The sequence below is a fragment of the Myotis davidii genome, unplaced genomic scaffold, assembly GCF_000327345.1.
Source record: "Myotis davidii unplaced genomic scaffold, ASM32734v1 scaffold211, whole genome shotgun sequence".
NCBI classification, from domain to species: domain Eukaryota; kingdom Metazoa; phylum Chordata; class Mammalia; order Chiroptera; family Vespertilionidae; genus Myotis; species Myotis davidii.
In genome coordinates this window covers 241560-242834 of record NW_006282523.1, presented here as the reverse complement: position 1 = coordinate 242834, position 1275 = coordinate 241560, and the positions used below count along the sequence as shown (strand labels likewise).

The 1275-nt window shown below is 68.4% G+C and overlaps 1 protein-coding gene across 1 annotated transcript in view; it reads left to right on the top strand.

Annotated features, from left to right (window-relative positions):
* SGSH (N-sulfoglucosamine sulfohydrolase) overlaps positions 1–1275 on the top strand; it is a gene marked incomplete at its 5' end in the record, with an annotated part of 5764 nt that overhangs the window by 2044 nt on the left and 2445 nt on the right. The window contains 4 exon segments of the mRNA XM_015559742.1: positions 5–42; positions 235–385; positions 656–812; positions 1057–1263. Coding sequence (XP_015415228.1) covers positions 5–42; positions 235–385; positions 656–812; positions 1057–1263 — 553 coding nt within the window.

Genomic DNA, 1275 nt, shown 5'->3' with positions numbered 1-1275 from the left:
GGAGCCTGCCGCTGCTGCTCAGCCGCGCCGCCGTGCGCACAGGTGAGGGCTTCCTGCTCGGCTCGTCCTGGGCCACCTCTGCCGGGGCCTCTGGGAGCACGGTCCCCAGGGCTGGGTCTCTGGGCTGGGCCCTGGGCCCGGGCAGCCTGCGTCCAGGCCAGGCCGGGCTGGGCGGAGAAGGGCGCGGAGGGCACTGGAAGGCCGTGGGGACTCTGGACGGCCTCCTGCCCCCAGGCATCATCGGGAAGAAGCACGTGGGGCCGGAGGCGGTGTTCCCCTTCGACTTCGCGCACACGGAGGAGACTGACTCGGTGCTCCAGGTGGGCCGCAACATCACCAGGATTCGGCTGCTGGTCCGGGAGTTCCTGCAGACGGGGGACAGCAGGTGCGGAGGCCTCAGTCCAGACCCCGGGTGGTGGGCATGCGACGCACCCAGAATCTTTCCTTGAGAGGGTTCTCCAGACAGTGGAATGGGGTAGGGGAGAAGGTTCCAGACACTCCAGTGAACCTGGTCAGAGGTCGAGGGCCCTGGGGAAACTGAGGTGGCGAGGCTCGCAGTGACGGGAGCAGGCAAAGCTGAGGGGGCTCCTGCCTGAAGGAGGGGGCTCCCAGGGTCGCACACCGGGCCCTGGCACTGAGGCCCCGCCCTGCGCAGGCCCTTCTTCCTGTATGTCGCCTTCCACGATCCCCACCGCTGCGGGCACTCCCAGCCCCAGTACGGGACCTTCTGCGAGAAGTTCGGCAACGGGGAGAGCGGCATGGGGCGCATCCCAGACTGGACCCCACAGGTCTACGACCCCCAGGATGTGCAGGTAGGGGGCTCTCGGCGAGCTGGCAGCCCGGCCCCAGGTGTGACTTGGCTCGGAAGTGGCCCTGTGACCTGGGTCCAGGTCCCCTCTGCGGGGCCTGCAGAGAGAGGCGTGAGGACACAGGTGACACATCCAGCACCGTGGACTTGGGGGCTGATCCATTCCCAGGAGGATTCAGGCCCCTGATTCAGGGCTGGACAGGTCCCGGCCTCGGTGCTGATGTGGCCTCTCCACGCCCTTGCCTCAGGTGCCTTACTTCGTCCCTGACACCCCAGCAGCCCGGGCTGACCTGGCCGCTCAGTACACCACCATCGGCCGCATGGACCAAGGTGGGTCAGGGAGTCCCGGTGTGGGGGTGTCCGTGTGGGCCAGGAGCCTGGGACCTGGGGGGTGTGGAGGGACTCCTGTCTCCGGCCCCTGCCCGACTGTCCCTGTCAGCCCCACAGGGAAGACCTGAGGTTCCAGA